General features: G+C 44.3%; 1 protein-coding gene across 6 annotated transcripts in view; it reads right to left on the reverse strand.

The window, feature by feature from the left end:
- PTK2 (protein tyrosine kinase 2) overlaps positions 1-23,490 on the reverse strand; it is a 196,084-nt gene that overhangs the window by 114,096 nt on the left and 58,498 nt on the right. For 2 of the 6 annotated variants that reach the window (XM_026113664.2, XM_064507917.1), the window contains exon 1: positions 19,419-19,536. The exons of the other annotated variants lie outside the window; for them this stretch is intronic. In XM_026113664.2, coding sequence (XP_025969449.2) covers positions 19,419-19,521 — 103 coding nt within the window. In that variant the 5' untranslated portion in view covers positions 19,522-19,536. Of the gene's footprint in view, positions 1-19,418; positions 19,537-23,490 lie in introns of those variants that run through there. 6 annotated transcript variants of the gene reach the window in all.

The raw sequence follows: 23,490 nt of genomic DNA on the forward strand, positions 1-23,490 counted from the left end.
TGGAGAAGAGAAGGCTTGGGGGAAGAGCAGACGGAGGCAGGGGGAATCTTACCAATGTGTACAAATAACTGATGGGAGGGTGTGAAGAAGACAGTGCCAGACTCTCCTCGGGGTGCCCAGTGAAAGCATGAGAAGCAACGGGCACAAACTGCAATACAGGAAATTCCATTTAAATGTAAGAGAAAACATTTTTACCGTGAAGGTTGTCAAGCCATGGAACAGGCTGCCCAGAGAGGTTGTAGCACCTCCATCCTTGGAGGTACTCAAAACCTGACTGCACATGGTCCTCAGCAACCTGCTCTAGATGACCCTGCTTCGTGGGGTCGACTCTAGATGAATTGATGAACTAGACAATCTCTACAGGTCCCTTCCAACCTCAGCTCTTCCACAAGCTGGTGATTCAGAGTGTAAATTAAGAATTTCATCCACACTTTAAATTCCTTAGAGTTATCCATAACATGTCTCATGTCGGTCAGTAAACACCTCATGAGTTTACAGCTCAATCCATTTTCACAGTTATTATTAAATCCTCCTGCAGCTCACCATGCAAATATTAACTCGTCTATCTCAATCTCACAGAAAGTACGGCTGGTAGGTACAATTTCAAACTATTTTCCTCATTATAGATCTTGCATTTTGTACAGTCTGCATGCAGTTTTGCACATTGCTGACTCTTTTGGTATGCAATTGCCTGAAATACATTTTTTTTTTTTTAATCACAAGATTTAGTCCCAAGGTTGGGCATAAACTGGATGACTCCCTAAAATCCTTCTTAGTGGCACTTAAAAAAAATACATTTCTTCCAAGGAAACAACGCACACTCCACCACACGCTGATGATCACAGGGCACAGCTGCACGCATGGAAAGCCTGGTTACGGCAATAGTCCCATTCCCACAAGCCCAGGCAGAACGGAAAGGTGGCATGACCCAAGTGGTAAAAGCGGCACCTGCAGAACACGTCCATGACCCAGGAAAGAGAAGCAGCAACCACGCTAGAGGAGCAACAGAGGCTGCTTTCACACTTATCTGATGCTAACATCTCGTTACAGATGTAAGGATGAAACATTTCTTTGAAGAAACCCATTAGGTTTGCAATTTCAAATTAGGTATAAGCACAGGGAAAGAGAGGAGAAAGGATAGTTTTTCTTTTATACAGTATTCACCTTTGGCTTCAGAAAGAGCCTGTAATTTCAGCTATTTCCATAAGACACATTGGAAACTGGCTGCTTACTTCCTTCTGAGTTTTTGTTACTGATTATCTAAAGCAAATGAAAAGACAAAGGAATAATCACTTTGCTCCACCATAGGCATCTTTCAGCTATACTCACTCTTCTTACTAACACCTAGGGACATTTCCAAGAGTGCACAGATTTTCTCTTCCCCTCTACCTGCCCAAGCCCTTCCTGGGCCACCCCTGTCTCCTTCCCCAAAGCTTTTGCACACACATTAACCAGAGTGAAAAGCGTTTATCAAGACCCCCAGGGCAAAGTATAAAACAGCCTGGGGGGCACATTAATGCCACTTAAATAATGATCTCTCGGTATCTATTTTAACCCAAACGGACACGTTGGATATTTCACCACATCAATATAAAATAGAAGAACGATCTGTTACCAACAGTTTTGCCAACCATTTTGTCTGGAGAACACTGCCCAAACACGGGTACTAACTCCATGCCTCAGTGCAGTTCCAAGCACAGATCTACAATCTCTCTTTCCTCACGCACAGTTAAGTATTTCAGCAATACACTAGAAAGCCAATGGGCAAAGATAATACAAAGCAAAGTCAAAATAAGCTTAGCCATGCAAGCTGCAAGCGTGGGAAAAGTTTATATCAATGTTTCAGCAGATTAAACGTTTGGAGGAGCATGAAAGAGGAATCCGGGGAAAACATCTACAAGATCCACGTGACACAAAGCAACACGACAGTCTTAACCCTATTAAACTCAAGGCTCAAAAATTAATTCATAAATTTACACATCCCCTAAATTAAGTGTAAGAGGGGCACATGCCATATAGGGGTGCTCCTGAGGCAGGTTATCTTAAGGACTCGCATGTCACTTTTGCTAAGTGCTACCAAGGGACGAGTCTGCTATCGGGAAGCTCTGCACCTTGGGATGAAAGACAGAGAAATGACATTTTAGGGAGCACTGACAACTGCCTGAACTATTTTGCACCATACAGTAGCATCTCAAATTAACGAAGATGCCTTGCAAACTCAAACAAAACAAACAAATTTTGCGATATTCAAAACAGTGCCCGCCCTTCTCTCTCGCAGAACCGGCTCACAGGATTAGGTCCCAACATACTTCAGATGCTCAGTTTAGCCCAGTTTCAGTGTAACATTATTGCACGCTCTGTGCTACTCAGCAACTCCCTTTGGAGTTGGCACCAATTTCTATTTTAAATACAAAAAAGATTAAAAGCTAAAATAAAATTCTAACTATTTTAAAGCGGCACCGCCGGTGGGCAGCAGCCCTACCTACGAGCCTCACAAAACAAGAGGGCAAACAATATGGTGAGCCATGTTTTGTTTTGTTTTGTTTTAATACCACACGATGAATATAGCTTTACGGCGGTCTTAAATACCATAAGATCTTCTTCTAAACAGCTTTAGAAGAAGCAAATAGAAGCACTGAGTGATTACCATCTTTCCAGAGTACTAAAAGCAAAGAATATCTGAGGATTAGTGATAACACAGGTGTGCTTCTCAAAGATTAAGAACCAGAAATGCCTAAATTAGAAGAAGTTAAAGAAATACAGTACTCTGGCTATGCATTATCACAGCTTAACATTTGTGTTTTGGTATCATTTGACCTTAATCCTGCCTTTCCTGGGTTTATGTTATTCTTAGATAGTATCATCCCAGTCCTGTATTTTAAGTCATCCAACTGCACAGGCTCTCCGTTTTTGCTTCCCTTTAACACAGTTCTAGCTGCCTTTGTGTTATCCATCTCTATTTTTCATGCAAACCAAAACCATCAGATAAAAGGCGCATTTAAGGGCGCAAGAGGAGCGCTGCATGACAACAGTCACGTTGTTGCACTGCATGACAATGGCTTATTACAAAATCAACGACCTGTAAAAAGTTGTACTTAAGCCTATTCTGGCTCAAGTGTTTTCCAAAGCCAGTAATTACAGCCTCTGTTATATAGATAGAAATGAAGTACAAAGTGATTCTTACCCAAGTAACTGAGTGGTAGTTTAACGTAGGGCAAGCACAATCATTCTTTTTCTAATTCTAGCTTTTTGAGCTGATGCTTCTGTGTATCTGCATACAAAAATCAGTAATTTGCACAGGGAACTAGGCATGTACCACGCGTCTTCTTGTGATCACGGGGAGCAGATGACCTTCCCCTGAATCCCTTTCCAAATCACAGTCCTTGGCTGCTGAAGATCTTCATGCTGCATTTGGAAACCCAAACACCAGCCACAGTCTTCAGCTAAGCATTTCTTCCTAAGTTTTTATCTGTTACATTAAACGACAGAACTAGCCAAATTAGTCCAAAGACAGAAGCTGTCCCTTCTCACACTTGGCACTTGAGCTAACAGTTAGGTCAAAGGCATAACACCTGGTATGAAATCAGCAGGTTATTTCATTTTGTTGGCTTGCAGGCTTCGGATTCTGACACCACCACAAAACAGGTACAGGTCCAAGCCTGCAGGTAACGATCGAGTCAGCACCCAGGGGAAGAGGTTTGCTGGCTGAGCAAGGAGCAGATGGATTCATGCTGCATGGCCCATTGCAAGATTTTCATAAAGGCCTGGGAACAGCCTTAAAGAGGCAATCTAAAACACTCGATCCACTCAAGACAGGACGTCGAGACCCTCTTCAGCTTCTGGAGTCAATGTCAATGCTCCCCTATCATGTTGTGATGGGGTAAGGTTTGTGTATGCTCCACCAGCGCTGCCATCACACACAGCTCCTCTTCGCATGCAACGAAGGCAGCCTAGGGCTGACGCTACCTAGGGTCTCCACCCTTGGCCTCTGAGACGCTTCTTGGTGTTGGACCTCAGTCGACAGTGCGATCTCACCGCAGCTGGAAATGCCTTCTTGCACAGCTTCTCCAGCCCCACAGTTTCCCCACAAAACCAGGCAGTTCTTTAATTTTGGCCTGAGCACTGGGAGAGGATTTCTTTGTTCTTTTTAATAGTACTGACTCATGGGGTCTTTGCCAGCGAATGCTCCTTTAAGTCTTTGAGTAGCACCAGCAACACTGAAAAGCCGTTCAGGACAGATGTCATCCAAGATGCTCTCCTCCGCCCCCACCGAAGGCATACTCCAGCCTCCCGGGCCTTTACCTCGACCAAATCCAGGGCTACCGAACCTTGAATTTCCGATTTTAGAGAAAAGGAACATTTGTTTAATATTCTGGACATTCTGGGGATCAATAGTTGTGTTGTCTTGAGAAATAAGCAATCTGCAATTTTAGGGAAAGCTGTGAGTTAACTGACTGAAGAGGATATAATTTGAGAATGTAGGTTTCCTCAGTGTGCAGTCAGTGGGGATAGGCGAAGACAAATGCTTACCAACCAACTGATTTTTAGCAAACCATTTAATTTGTTCTTTTCTATCACATGGGAACATCTCAAGAACACTTGGTCAGGAAAAGAGAAGCCCCATTTCCCCCTGCCTCAACAGTAGGGGACAGCTTGGATCAAAACTATACTATGCTTTAAAATCCACGTGCAGTAAATAAGCACAGCCTTTGCCACAAAGCCTTTTAGCCTACTTCCATTAAAGCAACGGCTTGGAACAAGGGTCAGAAATGGCAGATAATTAAGCTGCTGCAAGTTTTGTGAAAATCAGTAGCAAAACTCAGTCTTTGCGCCTTCTCTGTCAGCCCGTGCGCCAGCTAATGAGGGCAAAGCTAGCAGCTCTATCAACGCGGCATAGGTCCAAGGCCACCGGCGTGCGCGACCCCTCGTCGTGCAAGGGTGGTGTGAAGGACATGGCGGGTGACTGAATTAAACTGTAGTTTCTTAGCACGCGCCAGACCGCAAAGGCGACCCCGAAGAAATCGAGCAAGCAGGTCCCACTACCCTTGCAACAATCTGCTGCGGCATTATTATTATAATGTACTGGAATCTACGTAGGCGTTAAAAAGACTCTGATCATGATGAAACTGTTGCTTTACAGTGCATTTTTATTCTAGTTAATTTTTCCCCTGGAAACCGTAAATCAATTCACCGCCATGTCACAGTGATGAAGTATGCTATTTGTATACAACAATCTAGCTATCAGCAGAAACAGGAGGTGATAATAAATTCAGTTGACATCACATAAACAAGATGCCTCCATAAGCCAATATTACACATAGTCCTATCAATCCTCTCTTCCTTCAATCCCTATTGGAACATGCAAAATACTTCTGTTGGGGGCTGAAGCATTTAAAATGCTGACTTTTACTTACCGTGAAAGAGCAATCCTTTACCTTGATACTGTTAGGAGAGGGTACAGTAATGAATGCTTTAGCATCCTTAGTATCATACAATTTCTTGGCAGGAGAAAACTATGGTTTTTAAGCTTACGCTATGCAGCCTTCAGGTGTAACAGAGCAGAAGTGGACGGCGTTTCCACCACGGCCTGAGGACCGTCCTGAAAGCCCCGGGCAGGGGAACTGAGCTGAGCCAGGGCCGCCGCGGGTGCCGCGGGAGGGGAGACCAAGGCTGCCGCCAGCTGGGAGCTCGATTGAGGTTTATAAAAACCCACGAGGAGGGAGGCTGGAAAAACGGAGCCCTACGTCCTCTAATAAGAGAGTCGCTTGAGACTTGGTTCAACTCATCTCTTACTAGCTTCAGACAGGAGGCACTTTGATTTTCGATAACTGGCATTCGATTAACTTATATTCTTCCCACTCACTACCGTAAGAGGTGTTCAGCAACGCTGCTGGTTTGGGGCAGAACATTATCTAGTTATTAATACAAAGTTAGTGTTTCTATAAACAAACATGTTTTCTACTTTGGATGTAGCTTAAAAAAGCAACGGGTTTAAAAAAAAAAAGGTGTTTCAGAGCACAGTTATCCTACGGAAAGCAAGGAACAGCACCTCCTCGTAAGAGGTGTTTTTCATCCTGCTTTTATACCATTTTTGACTTCATAGAAATAAAAGAGGGCCCATCACTCACTCAGTATTCAAGAAGCTTCCTTCAACAGTGTGGAATACTTTTGCGAATGCCGTTCAAGCTCCCAGGTCCAGCTTAACGTTCAGATACCAAGAAAGCAGCCCTGGAGCCTGGCTTCCCAGAGGGCAAGCTGGGCGCTGAGGGCTGCATGCAGCAGGATCGACGCGTGGTTACTGCCACAAAAATACACTCAGCAGCTGCAGTCGGCTCTTCAGAGGAAGCCCACGCCGTCCCTGGAGCAGCCTAATAAACCGAAGCTGCTCCCGCTTCTCTTCTGTGGCCTCCCGGTGCTTCTCCAACGCTTCCTTGAGCTGTTTTTTCTTGTTAAGACCGACAAAATCCGTCCAGGCTTTTTTTTCGGTTTTGGGTTGGGTTTTCTTCGCCAATTAAGTGAGGTGAAGTGGCTCCAAGAGAGGTCTAAAAAGCCCTGGAGCCAGCACAAAGTAAACAGCCAAAGCAGCCGGCCAGCGGCGGGGAGGAGGCGGCTGCCAGTTTTGGCAGCAGCAGGCCGGTGCCTCGGCTCCCCGCTCTTGCTGGCCCACACCTTGGGGAGGAGGAGGAGGAACGGGGGAAAAAAAAGTCCATGGGAGTTAGAAACGCTCTTCCTCTGAGGCTCCAAACCCGGAGACAGCTGTTTGCGCCCACAGAAGGGGCAGAAAGGGTTGTGTTTTGGTGAAATTGCTTTTTCTAACGCAGCCACACGAATTATTTGCGGTCCAAACCCGTGAGCTCTGAGCCTCTGACGCTGTTACGTTGCGTTCGATGGGTTTTCAATACCTGGGCAAGGGGAAGGGAGGAGGGAGGGCAGGGCGCCGGCAAGAGAGCAAGGGGAACTCGCCTCTCTCTTCACAGCCACAGGTGACAAAAACAACTTGGTTAAAATACCAATATTAAAACGAGGGACACGAATAAGGGACATGATCAAGGCAGACACGGAGCTTAGCAGAAGGCCCCAAAATTGGAGTCCAACCTCCTGGTTGAAACCAGGCTCTCCTTCCACCGCCTGACTTACCGGAGGAGCTCCTACACACATCTCCTTAATCACAAGGTGAATAGCTCCTGAGGTCACCGGCAGACCTACATCACTACTCCTCATCCTTCAGAGTAAACCAAAGGGAAAAGGAACAGTGTAGGCGGCCTTATGTTATGACTAATTATTCATATAAAGCTTGTAGCAATAATGGCTTTGCTGAAATAGAAGTTTTACTCCTGTAACAGATGTAAAAGCATGGTATGTAATAGGCTACATGTGAGATCTCAGAAATACATTAATTGCTTGCCATTAATCTAAGCATGTTCCCGTGTTTCCTGTTAGCGGAGTAATGGAAGCAATTTATCTTGCAGAGCAGTAACTTCTGAGTTGGCAACGTTTGCAAAGCGGCCGGCGAGGCTGCTACGGCACCCAGTGCTCTTCTGGGACACCGGTAACTTTGCAAAACGCAGTCTGATGCTACGTTTGGCCACGTGCGACTTTGATGGGATTATAAAATGTGAAGGAAGCGTATGGAAAGTATACCGCAAAATGCTGAACGTATGGATATAGCTTACGCATACGTGGGTAAATCCTATGCACATACCCAAAAATATACTGGAATCTCGTGTCTCTGGAAACTCTATCTTGTATCTGATACAAGGCTGAAACTAGAAGGTGATGAGCACCTCCAGTTTGCACCAAAAATCAAGAGGATGCCTGACATTTAGCTGTACTGCGCATTGCAATACTAGCTGGAGCTCTTCAGCTGGGCATCGAAATTTAACAGGGTGGTCCAGGTACTGTATTAGTTTTTAAAAGGAGTAACTTTCTGGGCAGAGCCCATTTGAGCACATGACATTAGAACAATAACGGTGAAGTGGAACGGAAAAAAGCGACGCTGAAATATGCCTGGCACAGTCAATGGCAGCACAAGCAACGCTAATCTCTCATTATGTCCTCGTATTTTGCAAACCTCGTGACAAAGGTGTGGCTCAAAGAGAAGCTCAGCACTGAACCTGACTTTCAAACACTGCTGCAGCAGATTTCAGTCAGCTGCAGGACGCTGCACTGAGCAGATGAAGCAAGTTTAGTAGATAACAGGCAGTCGAACAGGAAAAACTCAATTAAAACGCAGCTACGTTCTTTCGTCAGGGACAACAGAGGAATGGCAGATGCTGATGAGAGGTGATCAACGGAGAAGCAAGCAAAACGTGGAGCTTGCCTGGCTTCAAACACGCTTGCACGTTTTTGTTCCACCTGCACCACATGGACCCAGGATGTCAGAGACCGGGCCGAGCCGTGGGACAAACCGCACTTCACTGCTCGGGTGCTTGGCTTGGTAGGGGCCACGTCAACGTGCAGCTACACAACGTAAAGCTTTTGAGACCAAGAGTTAGTGAGATTTGTTCTGAATAAAGGATGTCACAGTAACGTAAATAGGAATACGAAGCATCGGGCTTGACTAGACTTTGTGCTTTACCCTTTCCATAAAAACACACCCCTGTCAACAATCTTTCACTTTAAGACTAGATATATTTAGATTTTCAGAATAAAGGGTAAGTTCTGATTCATTCCTACCTAACAGTAATTGCTCATTTAGGATGCCCGTTAATAGAGACGACTGGATTCCTTCCTGTCCCGTGCTGTTCTCTTGTAAAAGTGTATTTCGCAATTGCAGTTAAATAGATAAAAGCACATTTATAGCAAGAACTTTAGCTGCACAGAGCATATCTTTTCTGCACTTCGTAGCAAAAATGAAATACATGTGAAAAGGATGTTATGTCAGGAAAAAAACCCTTCCGGAATAGGTGTTCACATGTTCCTTCCCTACAAAAGCGGCAGCAGAGTCTATCCCCACTTACTCCTTTATTTTAACTACCCCCCTACCATGTTCTTGCTCGAGATCAGACAGCTGTATTTCCTTCAAGACCTCTTCATTTGGAGTTACGTTGCTGCTTGATAGCCTGGTGCTGGAACTGCGGAGACCTTTCTGCTCACCAAACACGCTCCCAACCCGTGCTCAACATTTGCAAACTAATCAAGTATAGATTCATGCAGTTTTTCTAACTAATCAACCAAAACCAGGAGCTCAAGGACTTCAGAGATGAAGCTAAAACAGGAAAACAACATCGCTTCAGTCTGTCCACTTGACATTTACGATGTGAAGTTATTTCTAGGAAAAAAGCCATTCCTCATATCCATCTTCCCTTACACATATATCAATTAAGTTATTTGAACAGTATCTAAAGCGATGGGGTTTAGAAAGACTTCCTTCCCCCTCCAATTTCGCTGGCTTGCCTGCTTTAAATTCCCTCATTTGCCATCATCCGCAAAATACTTGATATCAAAGAGTTATCTGAAATTAACTTTTTTTTAAAAATAAATAAGGATAAATATCCAGTAAAAACCAAACACTTTGTTCCTTATTTTCCAGATGAAAGATATATTTGCTCCCAGTTTAATTAAAAAGAAGAGGGGGGTGCAGGATATGCTGCTGCATTAACTCATCTCTAATTTACGGATCCACCTCGCTGTTTGTTTTGCACCATAAGGCGCGAGAAGCAGCAGTCGGATTTATAGCAACCAGGATATTTTTTGGACCAGGTTTGTCCGTTCTTCCAGGACATCTTCTGGGAGAGATTTAAACTCCTTGTTTGTTCTAACGCAACAAAATTAAGATTAAAGATAGAGATAACAAGTGACTTTTGGAATTTTTTTTTTTTTTTTTAAGAATTGCGTGTTGTTTTGACAAAGCTACAAATTTAGAAATCAAGATAACACATTTATATAACCTGCTCTTCCACCCTAAGCAGAACAGTTTGCAGCGACGGAACAACCAGCATCTCCGCAGCCTGAAAGCAGTGAGGGGAAACCAGAAAGAAGGCACGGAAGGAGGAATCGAAGCCAAATATAGTATTTCATGTTAAAGTTCAGTGGTAAGTCGCACTATTCAACCAATTTCGAAGAAAACACATGCCATAATTTACAAAAATCAGCATGCTAAAGCGTTTCGGATCCACCCTTGTCCTTCGGTCCGGCCTTAATTTTGCAAAGCGATGAGTGTGCCTGCCTGTTTTCCGGAGAGGAGCAGATTTAAATACATAAATTCATTTATGGTACACCAATAAGCCCTGGAACGCGTACATGCGCGCCGATGAGGCGGCTCCGGCGCCTGAGCGAAGCGCTCAGCGCCCAGCGCCCGAAAGGACTTGGCTCTGCAAACACGCGGCCGGACGGCGCGGGCGGGCGCAAAGGGCGCTCGTTACGGTCCGCGTGCCCGTGCTGCGGCAGGCTGGCCGGCCTTGCGGGGAGCACAGCCGTAACGCCCACCCCGCCTCTACCACCTACCCCGAGCAGTCTTCTTGCCATTAGAGGAAAACAGACTACATTTGATTCCCATTCCCAGCAGAACCGGAGCAATATTAAAAAAGCGAGTGCAGACTGGATACGAAGGGCAGGGGAAGCCTAACAAAAAGGGGTAAAAAATCCCTCCAGGAATATCACAGCAATAAGTTACAGAGCATTAGAAACAAACTTCTGTATTATACAATTATTTCCGAGGCTGAGGCATCAAGTGTACCACAGGGGCAGAAATCGAGCTGAACTCATGCCAACTCTCATGCCCTAGGCCTAGGACACGTTAAAGCATCCCCAGGTTCTTGTCACCTTCCTATCACCGAACAGGAGAATATTGACTGGCTTTAGACATAAGTGACCATCTCTTTAAAAGCAGCATTAAAACAAGTCATTACAGTATTTCAACACCTTCTGTGGATCCACAGAGATCCACAAAGACTTCACAAACAAACAGTAAAATATTAATGTTTCAGAAGAGCAGCTGTCCACCTCACTGTTTTCTCCAACTACCATGGGGCAGGTATCAACAAGTTATGAAAAGATACACATACGGGCATAATTGCACGGGTGGCTTTCCTTATTTAAATGGTGGTGGTGCCCAGTTACGGCATTGCAGAGGTGCTTCACTGTGCTTTTTCCTCTTCCCTTCTCAAGGAACCCGCTAGGCTTCGCTGAGACCGTGCAACGAATGCCCTGCAAAAAGCGCTCAGGTGATGCCTACACCAATATCCTCTTCGGTACTCTACGTTCCCGAGTAAGGTTTCTCAAATCCATTGCTACTTTCCTGTTGGTCATTTTGGCACATTTTCTGCTTCACATTTAACGGGGAAACAGAGGAATTAAGTTTTGTTACAGTTGTAAAAATTTTTTTGCATAGTTCTCAGATGCACTCAGTGAACGTTGTAGCTGTTAACTAGAACAGAAGAACAAGAGCAACGTAGTCCGACCATATCTTGGGGCCCAAAGCGAAGAAAAATGCAAAAATAGTGAACTGAAAAAAGGGAGCACTAAAACTGCACGTGTAAAATATACTGAAGAGATGCACTGCATTTACACAAACCCTGCATATATTCCCTCCTCCCCTTTACCTTCTGCAGAAAGGGCCTAATACATGATTCCTCAGAGGAAGCGAGAGCAACACTGATGATCCATAAGTCTTCCTCGTCCACGTGCTCCGCATGAGCTGCGGGCCTTGGTACATTTTAGTCCCAACTCTGCCATAAGTTTATTGCAGCACTCTAGCCAAACCAAGCAAGTCCTTATGCCCTGCTTTTCCTACAGTAGGAAACGTTACCTTTTTGCATCAGATGCTTTAACCATCGGATAAAGTAATGGACAAAAATATAACCAGGTGGGCTTGTCTCTGAATTGAGGAAACAACTTTATTATCAACTTGTCCCCAACAGTCACTGCTCCTTCACAGGACACAACGGGCTGAGAAACAGTGTGAATATTTTTCCTTCAAATTCCTGGAAAAGAACAGTTTGGCAGCAAAGAGATTCCCAAGCTTAGGTGTGAAAAACTTCAGCCCGAACAATAAGAAGTTTGAAAACGAAGAGTTCTAAACCTCAGCCGAAGCAGGGATTGACATAGGAACTATCAGGCAGCCACAGTGCCGGCAAATGCTGCTGTTTTTACTGTAATACCTTGTTTTTCCACCATGAAGTTACAGCACACTCGAACATTACAAGCATCCCATTACAGAGCCCAGAGAAAGCAGCAAGACGTGGGGAAAGTCGGTCTTCCAACAAGTGAGAGCAATGTTAAATATTGCAATATTATCTTCACACTGGCAAAATACATTTAAATTATGCTTAGATGTGCAAACTTGATTCTTCAAGCACCATATCCAACATTTAGGCCAATGCGGATCACTCACTTCGGTTTAATAAAAATACATCAGTGCATCCTAAAATAAGACGGCATTTGTTCAGTAACAGATAACAGAACCAACTGGATTCCCCAAATGACTTTGAAAGAAAGAGCAGGTAATGGAAATTTTCCCATCTGCGTACTGACTTTGACTCATATCCATTTAAACATATACAGAAGCAGTATGGTTGAAGGTACTTAGCAGCAAAAGTATAAAGGCGCAAACCCTTAAAGGGCAGAAGAGAAACGGTACAATGACACTCTTCTATGTTAGTGTAAGAAAATCCCTAGTATTAAACCCTCACATTATCACTACAGCAGGAGCTCAGTATTAGATGGCACAGATTTAGAAGAGTGTACAGAAAATCCTACCTTGTACTAAAACCTATGACTAGTTTATTAAATCCTCATTTAGCTGAGGGTCAGCGTTGCCGTCTGTCCACCCCACGTGTTTGGGAGAGGGCATTATGCTGGTGAGAACAGGCAGAGAGCAGCACGCAAGCCACGGATCTGCTCTCCATCCATGTAACAGCAGCACGCATCCACGCTGGGCTGCAGCACTGCCTGGGGACGCAGAGCCCACCGCCAGCCGAGGGCTTTGCAGCAGCCTCTGGTAAAGGTTTGGGAAGGATAGCACACGTACACTTCAGCTGGGACAGGTAAATCTACATAAACTCATAAATCAGAGACCTTTTACTTTTAATCATGCTAGTACTATTCAAGATTGCTGCAACCATGAATACCTGAATGGACACAAAGCTGCTGTTCCGTAAAAATATATTAAGCAGACTGGCGATGCAAGTTGTTGTAGGCGAATCAGCCGTTATCAAATTGAAAGGGTTGCTGCAGTCTACGGTATTTTACTTAGAATTCTACTTCATTTTATCTTGGCCAACCGTCATGTCACAGACTAGATAAAAACTCCCCTTAATGCAATACGCTACAATTTCAGGAATACGAGTCCTACTAGTATCTAAGAACAGCAAGGACAAGAGATCATAGCAGAGTCACAAGCATAATAGCCGAGAGCCTACGAGAAGGGCTTAAATCTTACAGCTCCTTATCTTTAGAAGCCAGCTGAGAAGCTTCAGGAATACATCTAATTGTCTTTCCCATCCTCCTCCCTAGAAATAAAGATTTAACGTGACAGTAGACCATTACCCATCATGCAGCTATTTGTGATGAAAGAGTTCTTTGCTACAATAATCTTTTTGTAGACCTACTAAAGGAGAAAATTCAACAGGCAGAGGAATCCATGACCAACCAACAGTAACGGAGTAAGCAATTAGGCTAGCTTCATCAAGTAGTACCGTGTAAATAAAGAAAAGTCTGCTTTTCCTGATAGTTTTAAATATTACTGGTTTAGTCCCATTCCCTACAGGAAGTAGGGAGCACACAATAATAAGAAGGAACTACTATTCTTTAATCGTTACTCAAAGGACACCATGAAGTCTGTCTCCGCTGTAAGGAGCATGACAGTGAAGATGACCTGCATCTTCTGCAAGGTTGAGAACCACAAACATTTATCAGTTTTTTAGACATGTTGAAGATTATTGTATCAGTACCTGTTTCTGAAAGGAAATTTCCATATCCTGGAGGGCACATTCAGCTAACATAAGTTAAAATATCAAACACTGGATGCATAGGAGAAATTATGACTACTCCATTTCTTCTGACAGACTTAGCTCCAAACTATGTCAAATTAAAGTCAAAATTTAGCTTTTAGTCTCAAAATGCCACACTTATGTTCATTATCCTCCTCTCCTGCTGATATGACACCTTCCACCGCTCTTCACTGCTAGCTTCTACCGCAACGTTTTCAGCGGCCTTGAGTACAGCAGTACCTAGTAATTGCAAAATTGAAGGTCCCACGCTGATTTTCTTCGTGTACTCGCACAAAACAAGGAGCCCGAGACCATGGAAAAACTTTTTCTTCAGAAATTTCTCAATAAAGCAAGACACTACACTTCGTTCAGAGAATTTGAGTCCAATTAAAAAAAAAAATGTTAGCGCTTTAGTTTTATGGGTCTGAAATCTTTGGCAGGGGAGCTCTAGTTTCGGAAGCAGTGGCGGTGCTGGGGAGATGTACTAAGCAACTCCTCTCCTGGCAAAAAAACAAAACAGTTTCCTCTTCTGATAAATCTTTCTATCAAGTGAATGCCGGAAGTTTGTTTACAAATTATCCGCAATGAAATGACTCGACAGGATTGAATTCCACCCAAAAATACACTCTGAGCAGTAACTTTGCTACGCTACATTTAATATGAGAAGAGTGGAAAGAAACCCTCTCTTGTATTCCAGGAAACGAAGTGTCACCTCGAGCATCAGACACATCTCAGTTACCAGCATCACCCCAGCAATCCTCATCCTTTACAACTTGGCTGAGAAAGGGGTGGCGTTACCTCTCTTCTCAAAGATTCAACAGGATTGCAGTGGTCTCATTTATTTTGTAAAATACTGAGATCTTTATGAATGCCACAATACTTGTTACAACTATAATACGATATTTTAAAATACCATTCATGATATGCTGTCCCTATTTTTAATAGCACATTTACCAAGACATTTTATTATGCTTTTGCTCTGTTTGCTACGCTAGTTCCTAGAAGTCAGTGCCTTGTGCGTGCTTGCCTGCTCTAATGCGATCAGTGTCTATTAATTTAAGGTATCTCCAATTTTTAATAGATTATTATGAACAAATACCTGCCAGGCCATGAGATAAGGCTATTAAAGAGCTCTTTGGCCTAATAAGTGAGGAAAACTACATCCCCTTTGCTAAAACACTGAAATCGTTAAATGACGTGAATTTGCAACTTGAACAGCACTGCGGGAAGCGGAAGGACTGAAGTAAGCTGCTATACTTGTTACAAACACGTAAAAGCTTATTTCATCACACCAATCCTACCAATAAAAGCTGTATATGGAATCCAGTTGCCCAATGGACTTTGTTCATTAAAAGCAAATTTAAAATAGGTAAGAGATCTGCGGTATCTAAAGATGTTAACTTCCAAATACCCCAACTTCTGCCAGGCTAACCAAAGCCTCAAGGAAAATCACGCTTTGAGAGTGAGCATGTGTGTTTATATAATATATCTATATCCCTTCTGACCCGTCATCAAAATTTTCAAATATAAACTGAACGAGATATTAAGGTCAAATTCCTGTTTCACCATTCAGCGATATACCACCATCTTAAATGCTGACTTCCAGGCATACTCATCAGGCTTTTCCTAAGGCACCTTCAAAAGGATATTTAAAACATGTTATTTTCCTTGCATAATTTCTAGTTTTCCAAAGGCAGCTCAGAGTTTAGGTCCACACTGGTTCACTGGTAGGTACTACGATTGCTAAGATCGCCTATCACACAGGTGACACTAAACACTCCCCCGAGTGCCCAAAACAGTCCTTGGCCTTTTTCGTACAAACGTCCCGAGTTCCATTTTCTGCTCCATTTCTCTTTGGACAAGAAACAATCACCGTAACAGAAACGCCTCAGTACTCTCGTAGCTATATCCTTCATATGCATTTTGAAAAATATCACTCCTACCACATGCTGTACTGAAACACAGAGAAAGAGGGGAAAACACAACCCCAACCAATCTCCCTGTCTGCTTTTCCTGACTATTCTCACTTCTAAATTCCCACAGGCATTTCAGGAGCTTTTCTTACATTGCTTTTAAAGAATTAGTGATGTTTGATGAGGTTAATTTTTTTAATTTTTCCAACAACAACACAGGCACACGTTAATTGAAATAACAATTCCTCTTTTCCTGCCTGCCAAGTCCTCGGAAACCCAGGGAGGAGCAGCGTTTCCTAGTAACGTCTAGGGATCGGCAAAAAGTGCAGCAGGTTGACCAGATGCCTCCTCTAAGCACCTGAACTCAAAGTCACCGCAAAACTGAAGCAGAACTGGGAAGTTATTTCTCTGTTAGCAAAACAGAGGGGAGAGATGAGACAGAAGAGGAACTCTTTGCTGTTTCCCCCTATGCATCTATGGCTCATACTCAAAAGGCACAGTAGGCGCCAGGGGAACACCTCCTCGCGTGGCAAAGTTCACCAGAAAATAACCATTTACTTCAAAATCGCTTAAAGAAAACATCGCAACATTAACTGACCACAATACATAGGGCAGAACTCCCTTCCAGGTGATTAAATAACCTTCACAACACACTGGGCTTAAAATTAACAAGTCAGCACACTGGTTTGGATGGAGTTGGGTTTGATTATTTGGAGATGGTAAATATCTATTCAGGTCATATTCTTAATAAGTGGTAGTTAAGAACTGCAGTCACCCTTCGCAAGAAACTACTCACCAGTTCAGGTACACATAACTGCATCGAGCCCATTTATTGCTGGTGAATTATTAAACAGGCAGCTCTTCCCAGGGAACACGGCAAGGAAACTTCCTCCTCCTTTGGGTGGATAATTTACAGCTCCACAGCAGAACTATCAAACAACTCCTTAACGGTGAAATTCGCCTTTCTTTTTCGGAATTATTTTGTAACCTTGCAACAGCAAACCGTGTGAAACTCGGGGGAAAAAGGTGACTAGCGCAGGTAGTTGCAATAAGCTACAATAAATCATACCAGTTACAACTTGCAGTCAGCATCTGTAAGCTTCGGTAAGATTATCAGTGATCCACAAAAAGTTATTTGGTAAAAATTAATTGCAATACTCTCTAGTCTACTGTTACACTCAGAAAAAAAACACCCCAAGACGACTTTACGGCACTGACACAAAATTTCAGTACTCAACTGGAGGAAAAGCACCGTCTGCTCAGCAACCCAGATCCTCACGGCAGCGTTCATTCAAGCTCTCGCCAAGCTGGAATCCCTTTATTTCACTAAACCAGATTTAATTTTAAGCCTGAAATTACTTCGTAAGGGAAATGAGAAAAAAACAAGCCCAGAATTGATGTCCTACTCCCATCATTACTGAATTAAGGCAATACAGAGTTGCTTGCTGAGAACTATTCCAGTAAACAAAACTTCCTCTTGGTCTGCCAAACAAAATAGTCTCGACTCTGGAGCGCGCAGCCCTAGATTAAGTTATTGCATGCAGTGACATTACTCCGGAGTGACGCTAGCGCGAAGGAGGCGCAGAATCCGGCCAGGCACACATCAATACTGTATGAAGCAAGCAAGCGCTATCGGACCACTGCTTTGATGCAGTCCTCCAGGCTGAGAGCACACAGACTTAACTGCAACCAGGTCAGCACGCAGGACCACGAAGTAAATAAAAGATTTCAGATTTAGAAACCCCCCCAAAAGTATATGCATACATTTGAATACGGATTTAGTGGAATATTTCAAAGCATTTTCAGATGTTTGCCACAAGGTCACATGTGACACCAAAAGCTCTCCCACAAACAGAGCAGACCATTTAGAAAGACATCCTACAGAAAATAAAACAAATGCATCACAATCACATTTTCAAACATATCACCAAATACTTTATAAACATTTATCAGTTTTGTTCAGTTCAGTTCATTACGGCAGGTAACGAACTGAAGGTTTAACAGATTAGCCAAAGGGCCAGAATAAAGCCACCCAAGCTAAATGCTTCTCTCATTAATACATTACCTTTCTTTGACTGTAGATATCTCACAGCCCTTATCAAAGTAGGCCAGATCCGTTTCATTTCCCTGAGGTTACGCTGGTGAACGGCACGCGGAGCGCTCATCAGCTCAGAAACAGCCACCATTCAATCACAAACATAGCGCGAGCTCTCAGCCGCCCTATTTTTTCGGCGGAGGACACGTAGCTCCTCGCAGAAGCGACCGCGACTGGCAGAGCCGGCGACGCGCTGCCTCCGTCCTCTTACGTAAGGCCGGGTGTCCCCGCAGCAGGAGCCGCGGGAGACAAGGCCGCTCTCGGGGCCGGGAAGGAGACGGCGGGATAGGCAAGCCCGCGCGAAGCCGCACGGCGAGGACGCGGTGGGAGTGGGCAAGCAAGGTTTGGCAGCCTGGCTTTCCCGAGAAGTAAAGCACAGCTGTATTTCAGCTCCTGTTGCTCACTGTTTTATTAACTATTATCCCCCGGTATTTTCCCTGTATATGTTATTGTAGTACGTGAGCACATGGCAAAGATGGCGTTAAATGCTCCCCCGTGCCTCCTCCGTAAGGAGCCAAGGAGAAATTCAGCGCAAGCTGAGCGTTATTTGTACGGGCCCCCTCAGGACAGGTGATGCCCACTGCCTCCTCATTTCAGGAGCGTTTGCCCGGCACTTTGGGGTACCTGCCTGCGATCCAAGGTTACCGTGACGCAACGCTTCACGGCCGGTTTCACTTCCAAAAAGGAAAGTACCTTGCAAGGAAAGCGAACACGAGGAAAGTTATGCTCACAGCCAGTCACGCCGAGCGTTTTGCAGTCGCTTTCCATCTCAGGACGATCTGATTCTTCGGCTGCTAGCAGAACGGAGCTTAACCCCTGCCCTGTACCCTCGCACCGACGCTCCCACCCACAAAACCCACATGCAAACACCTTTCGGACTGTAACAGGGCAAACACTAATCCCTTGCCATTCAAGCTCACTGCGTGAGCAAGCTCCACATTTCCATACAATTTTTGTTAAACCTCAATTTCAGGACAAACCTTCTCAGCACAATAAATGCATATTTTGGATCTAGCTTTTTTTTTTTTTTTTTCTTTGCAAATAATACAGGTGCCAACCTTTAAGACATTGATCAGAAAGATGTCAGCACTGCACTGTAAATGCTGCAATCACTTCAAAACACCTTTGCCCAAAGGTAAGCAGAAAAAGCAGAATTACGTTGTGGGCTTTTAAAGCGTACAAACATTAAAAACAAGGCAACTAACGCCAAAACAGCTAAAGTGCTTCATTTCAAAGGTTTCTGACGAGCGATGGGAGACGAATAAATACAGAACGGGCATCGCAGCTGTCAGGTGAAAGACAACGCAGCTGGCTTGCTTCACGTTACGACTGCATGACCGGAATAAAAATATTTTGAGTTCTGCTTTTTTCCTCCTTTGACAGGAAAGGATAAAATCCCATTTTTACCGGCGGGTGGTAAAACATTAAGAGGGAGGGGGAGAAAAAACCAAGAAAACCCGGTAATTAAGCCGCGTGTACCTTTAGCCCAGCATACCGGGAATGGGCTACAGCCGCTCTTCTCCATGCAGCCGGCACCTGCTCGCTCCGGGCGCTGCCGGCCTGCCCCCGCCAGCAGCAGCATGCGCGCCGCAGGGCCGCGCTCCGAGCAGGCAGCGCGGCGGCCGCCCGCCAGCCGCGGCGCCCTCGCCCTCCGCGGCCGGGCGCGGGCGAGGCGGGGGCCGGGCGCCGCAGCCTGCTCCGGGCGCAGCGAGCCCGCCGAGGCGGCGGCGCGCCGCTCTGCCGGGCCCGCGGGAGGAGCGCGGCGCGGCGCGGCGCGGCGCAGCGAGGCGGGGAGGGGAAGGGAGGGGAGGCGGGCGGGCAGCAGCCGCCGCATTAACATGCTAATGGCGGCCTGCCGCTCGGGGCGCCCCGCCGCTGCCTGCGGGCCCCGCTCTGCCGCCCCGCCAGCCCCGGGGAAGCGCCGCCGGGCAGCTCGCAGCTAAGGCGCCCGCGAGAGCTGCCTCCCACCGAGGGCAGCAGGATCGGGGGTTCGCCCCCACCCCAGGACACGCTTTGCATCAGGCCTATGTGGAGCTCCGCTCAAAAACCGGGACTTGTGCAAACCCTTCCAGGCAAGGGCCACCTATCTCTCAAGTTAGCAGCATGTAACATCAAAACTTACTTTTTTCCCCCTCCTTTAAAAATGGAGTGTAAACACTGTGCAAGCACATACTTATAAATGCTCATTCAAACAGCATCTGTAGCTGGAAGTGAATAAACCCCCCTTTTGCTCCTAGCGAAAGGCTCCACCAAACAGATTATGAACAACTGATTGGGCTGAAATACGTATCAGAAAGCAACGGGAGCACAAATCCAGTGCAATCATTAAGCTCCTCTCATATCCCACATTAATCTTCTCTCGCTTCCAGCTCCGGCAGCAAGGCAGGAGGCTTACCCAGGACTACAACCAAAAGGGAATTAAGCTAAAGCTAACAACCTTCAACCTCACCTCGCTGCCTACTTGTAGCAAGCACAAGCTAGTCTACAGCATATATTTAATTAAAATTACAGTTCTTTATTTATACAGCTTTATACAGCGCTGCCATCTTGACTTCCCAATACACCGGTTACGTGGGACTAAAGCAGCGTATTTCCAAACTGGTGAGAAACAGAGTTGCGGCCTTTTTTAAGCACTACTTTCTTCTAAATTTAAGAGGGGGGGAAAATATTCACTGGAAAAAGAAAAAAGGCGTCGCGAGGAGGCCACCGGGAAGCCACGAGACGTTCTGCATCGCTGCTCAGGCACAAAGCACCGCGCGGGGCCGGGCAAAGCCAGAGGGAGCCGAGGACCTGCCCGCTAACCCCCCCCCCCCCCCAAAGTTTCCAAAGCACCAAATAACCAAATGCTTTCAATAACAAAATCAGTTTTATTTACCATCGGTAATAAAGCAACACGTGCTGCAGTGGGTTATAGAAATGTTTGGGGCACTTTTTCCCCCTTGTCGACAGCAGACAGGGAGCCGCCAAGGGAAGGTGTGTTTGGGGCTGCCGCTCCGAGCGCGGGAAAGCTGCTTTTCGGTACCTCCACCACCTGCAGCGAGTCCGTCTTGTTTTGCTCAGTTTCAAAACTGAAAGCTGCAAATATTTCCCTGGTTTTTTTTTTAAATAAGTTTGGTTTTGGTCTGTCTTTCCTGGTGTGAAATATAAAAAGCCTGCATATCTTTCGTACCATAAAAAGTAGCATTTTGCACAACACACTAGAGAATCCAAGAGGTAAAAAGAAAATAGTAGGGCCTAAACTCAGGTTAATTTCATGAAAACAAAACTCTTGAAATATTAACTGATAGGTATGTTCAAGGAGACTTTGCATAAACAATACCTGGACATTTTATTTATACTTTTCATGCATGGGACTAGTTATCAATCTGAGTGTCAAGAGCTCCTGTCTGCTTTTTACAGCTCTCCTTATTGATGATACCAGTGTTATAATCATCCTCTCCAGGGACAGACTTTCTGGTGGTAAAATGCAGCTACAAAATGGAAAAGGTGAGGAAAAAAGTATCACACAGAGGTTTTCTTTTAAGAGGTTTAGAAACTATCAAGTATTTTACATTCTGAAGAGAGAGATTTTCAGAATAAGCCAGGCGCTTCCTTGATGCTTAGATGAAAAAAACCACACACTCATCACCCACAGGAACTACTTCATTTCTATTTGTTACTGTAAAAATATACGTAATGGACACATGCTTATTCTCCTCTTTCAAATTATATCATCAGTCTTTATGTACAAAAAAGCCAAAAGCACTGAATTTGCAGTCTGGAGTGAGTTAATGCCAAACCTTCAGTTTAAAGAAAGAAGGGGGGGAGAGATACAAAGAGAAGACAAAACAACATAAAAAATTTTAATTATTGTTGCCTCTAACGAATATACTCAACATCAAGTATTTTCAATACTTTATAAATATGGTTCTTCAAAAAGGTATCTGAGGACCATTTATGTAAAATAATCTGTCCTAGGTGAGGCCAACCAGATTATCACATCTACTGAGGTAACCAACCAATAGTCAGAAATCGGAGCTGTAGAAGGCTAAAGAACATTTTTGTTATGGAAGATACAGATGCTGACGTCTACTGATAAATATCACTGTTAAATACACAGTTATCAAAGAAAATACTGAAAAATATCTGTTCCAAAAGAAGTCCATGTATCAGAATACACTAAGACTACATAGAAGCACCGTTCATTTTCATAGAACACATTTTGCAACCAAAACCAGCTCTCAAACCACCCAGTAATGAAATAGAGAGCTCAAGGTCCTCAGCTAAGAAACTGAATTTTGCCCCCAAGGAAACTTGAGGTTTTTCTACAGTGACTAGGACTTTGGTTGCTCACTTTCAGCCTGGTTTTAAAGACTGCTGACTATCAGCACCAGCTCTTTGAAGGCAGGGAAAAAAGTCAGAAGCTTAAGTTGTATTAAGGCATTTGGGTGTTGTATTAAGGCATTTGGGTTTTGTTTTAATTTTGCCTTAAAAGCTGATCCCCTCCCCCAGCGAAGCCAATAGCAAAACCCACAAAAGCCTTGTGAAATAAAGGGTTAAGAAAGAATTCTGTACAACTGGGAGGCAGATAAAAGGTCACATAATTTTTTCCACTCAAGCTTATCAAAACAAAAATAAAGCTCTAAAATGCCTATCAGCAAAGCAGCAAAGCTTGGCTTTCTCAAGGACTATGTTTGGAGCTGGAGCTCCTGCAGGGTATCTCAGATACCTAAACAGCAAAGAGCTACCTGATGCTTCTCCATCACCAAAGGCATCATTAGGATCTCTCCACTATTCAGCCAATTATTTTCACGTGGGTTAACATCTCCATTTATCAGTTTTTGACCAAACCAGCTGAGAAGTTTGGAGGCTGCTGGGAAAGGGAACGGGACATGGCCAAGCATAGGGAATCCTTACAGAATACTTGCATAAATCTCACCACCTTGAGGAACTCAGTAAACCCAGCATACAGAAACCGCGAAGCAAGCCTGCAGATCTATTCCAAAGCAGTGTCTGAGAGCAGAATGAATAAAAAGACTTGTTTTTCCATTTCTCTCCTGCAACTTCACAGCTGCTGGACGAACATACCAGAACCAGATATCTCCTTCCAACAGAGAGAAGACAGCGCATTTATTTGTTAAGACAAAACAAATGTAAAGAGGTCCAGCCTACAGCATATTGATCACATCATTATTTTATTTTTTGTTTTGGACTTGACCATTGACAGACTTTGCTGCTTTCCCAGCTATTACTTATCCCTCTAACTACTGCAGACTTTGGAAGAAGCATATTTAAAGTTCTGCATATAGATATAAGAGATGGAATAAGAAAGCTTCTTAATTGCATTCATTTTGCTAAGAGAAGAATGACAGCTCCCAAACCAAGTCTGCCTTCACAAAAAGTGGAGGGTTTTTGGCAAAGCCAAGAGTGCTTTTCACTGAGGCTATTACAGAATAGATTGTAAAGCTAAAAATGCCTCATGACTGTTCTAACATTAATTTTAAGAAGTCATGGGAGAGACTTCTGCATCCTAACTCATTTGCTTGTCCATGTTTGTATCCAGAATACAGCA

The sequence above is a fragment of the Dromaius novaehollandiae genome, chromosome 2, assembly GCF_036370855.1.
Source record: "Dromaius novaehollandiae isolate bDroNov1 chromosome 2, bDroNov1.hap1, whole genome shotgun sequence".
In the NCBI taxonomy this organism is placed as follows: domain Eukaryota; kingdom Metazoa; phylum Chordata; class Aves; order Casuariiformes; family Dromaiidae; genus Dromaius; species Dromaius novaehollandiae.